This window comes from Aureococcus anophagefferens (assembly GCF_000186865.1).
Source record: "Aureococcus anophagefferens unplaced genomic scaffold AURANscaffold_1589, whole genome shotgun sequence".
NCBI classification, from domain to species: Eukaryota; class Pelagophyceae; order Pelagomonadales; family Pelagomonadaceae; genus Aureococcus; species Aureococcus anophagefferens.
Genome location: NW_008706465.1, coordinates 1 through 1,340, shown reverse-complemented (window position 1 = coordinate 1,340; position 1,340 = coordinate 1). Strand labels below are relative to the sequence as shown.

General features: G+C 72.3%; 1 protein-coding gene across 1 annotated transcript; it reads right to left on the bottom strand.

Annotated features, from left to right (window-relative positions):
* Positions 1 to 14: 14 nt before the first annotated feature.
* On the bottom strand, positions 15 to 1,235 carry AURANDRAFT_69377 (hypothetical protein; the record flags this gene model as incomplete). The annotated part of the gene is made up of 2 exons (XM_009045145.1): positions 15 to 600; positions 882 to 1,235. Coding segments are annotated over 2 exons (940 nt in total), but the record flags the coding sequence as incomplete, so codon positions are not given.
* Positions 1,236 to 1,340: the final 105 nt, after the last annotated feature.

The following is a 1,340-nucleotide window of genomic DNA, read 5'->3' as shown; positions in this document are numbered from 1 at the left end:
CCGTCGGCGCCGACGAGGCGCCGGAGCTCCGAGAGGTTCGGGCTCAGGTAGTCGCAGTTCGCGACGTGTTCTGGGTCGAGGGGCCGGTCCTCGCCGCCGGCGTCCTGCAACACGATCACGCCGCCCGCCCGCTTGGCCGCGGCGGCGGCCGCGGCGTTGACGGCCTCGGGGATCTCCCGCTGGAGCAGGAGGGCCGAGGCGCCCGCGACGAGGTCGTCCCAGGCCTCGCCGCCGTCCCAGCCGGCGAAGTTCGCGCCGCGGACGACGACGCTCAGCACCTCGCCGCCGTCCTCGAGGAGCACGACGCCGAGGCCCGTGCCCGCGGCGGCCGTCGCCGCGACGCGCGCCGCGCCGACGCCCGCGTCCGCGAGCGCGGACCGCACGGCGTCGGCCGCGGCGTCGTCGCCGACGCGGGCCGCGAACTCCACGGCGACGCCGGCGCCGCCGACGCGGGCCGCGGCGACGGCCTGGTTCAGGCCCTTGCCGCCGCAGCACGTCGCCGGCGCGCCGCCCGTCACGACGGTCTCGCCGGCGGTCGGCAATTTGGCGCCGACGGCGTAGGTCGTGTCGAAGTTGGCGGAGCCGACGACGGCGATCTTCCTGCGGCGCTCGAGGGCCGACGCCATGCATGCGCAGAGCAGGCCGACGACGACCGCGCGCCGCATTGAAGCACTGGCTCGAGGAGCCATCGCAAGCTCTCCGGGAGCTTCTTGCCGTCAAGTTAACTCTCTCGCCGAGGATCGACGTCCGCGCCCCGCGCCGCGCCCCGGGCGGCGGAAGACGCCGTCCTCTACGAAGGGCCTCGAGGGGCTCGCGGGCGCCGGGGGGCGCCGGGGCGCCGGGCGCGCGGCCCGGGGCCGCGCGGCTCGCGGCGCGGTCACTTCTTCTGCGTGGCCTTGAGCATCTTGATGGCCTGCTTGCCCATGAGGTCCGTGAGCTCGCAGCCGTCGAAGTAGTCGGCGTCGGAGACGTCGGCGAGCGTGAGCTCGCCGCCGCAGACGGCCTGGAACTTGGACACGCCGACGCAGGAGCAGTTGAACTCGCCGACGACGTACTCCGTGTCCATGGCGCACGCGTTGCCCGGCTTCGACCAGCCCTCGGGGTTCTTCGGGATGTAGTCGCAGGTCCAGAGCAGGGGGAGCGCCTCGCCCTTGAGGCCCAACACGTCCATGAGGCCGTTGTCGATGTCGTTGAGGAGCTTCTTGAGGAGGTCGTTGTAGAGCGGGTCCTCGGGCCTGCGTGGATTCCAAATCTTCAACCCGACTTCAATGCGCGCGTAATCGAACGGATTGGACCAGACTCTTTCGCTGTGCTTCGAGAACTCGACGAGAGCAATCGAT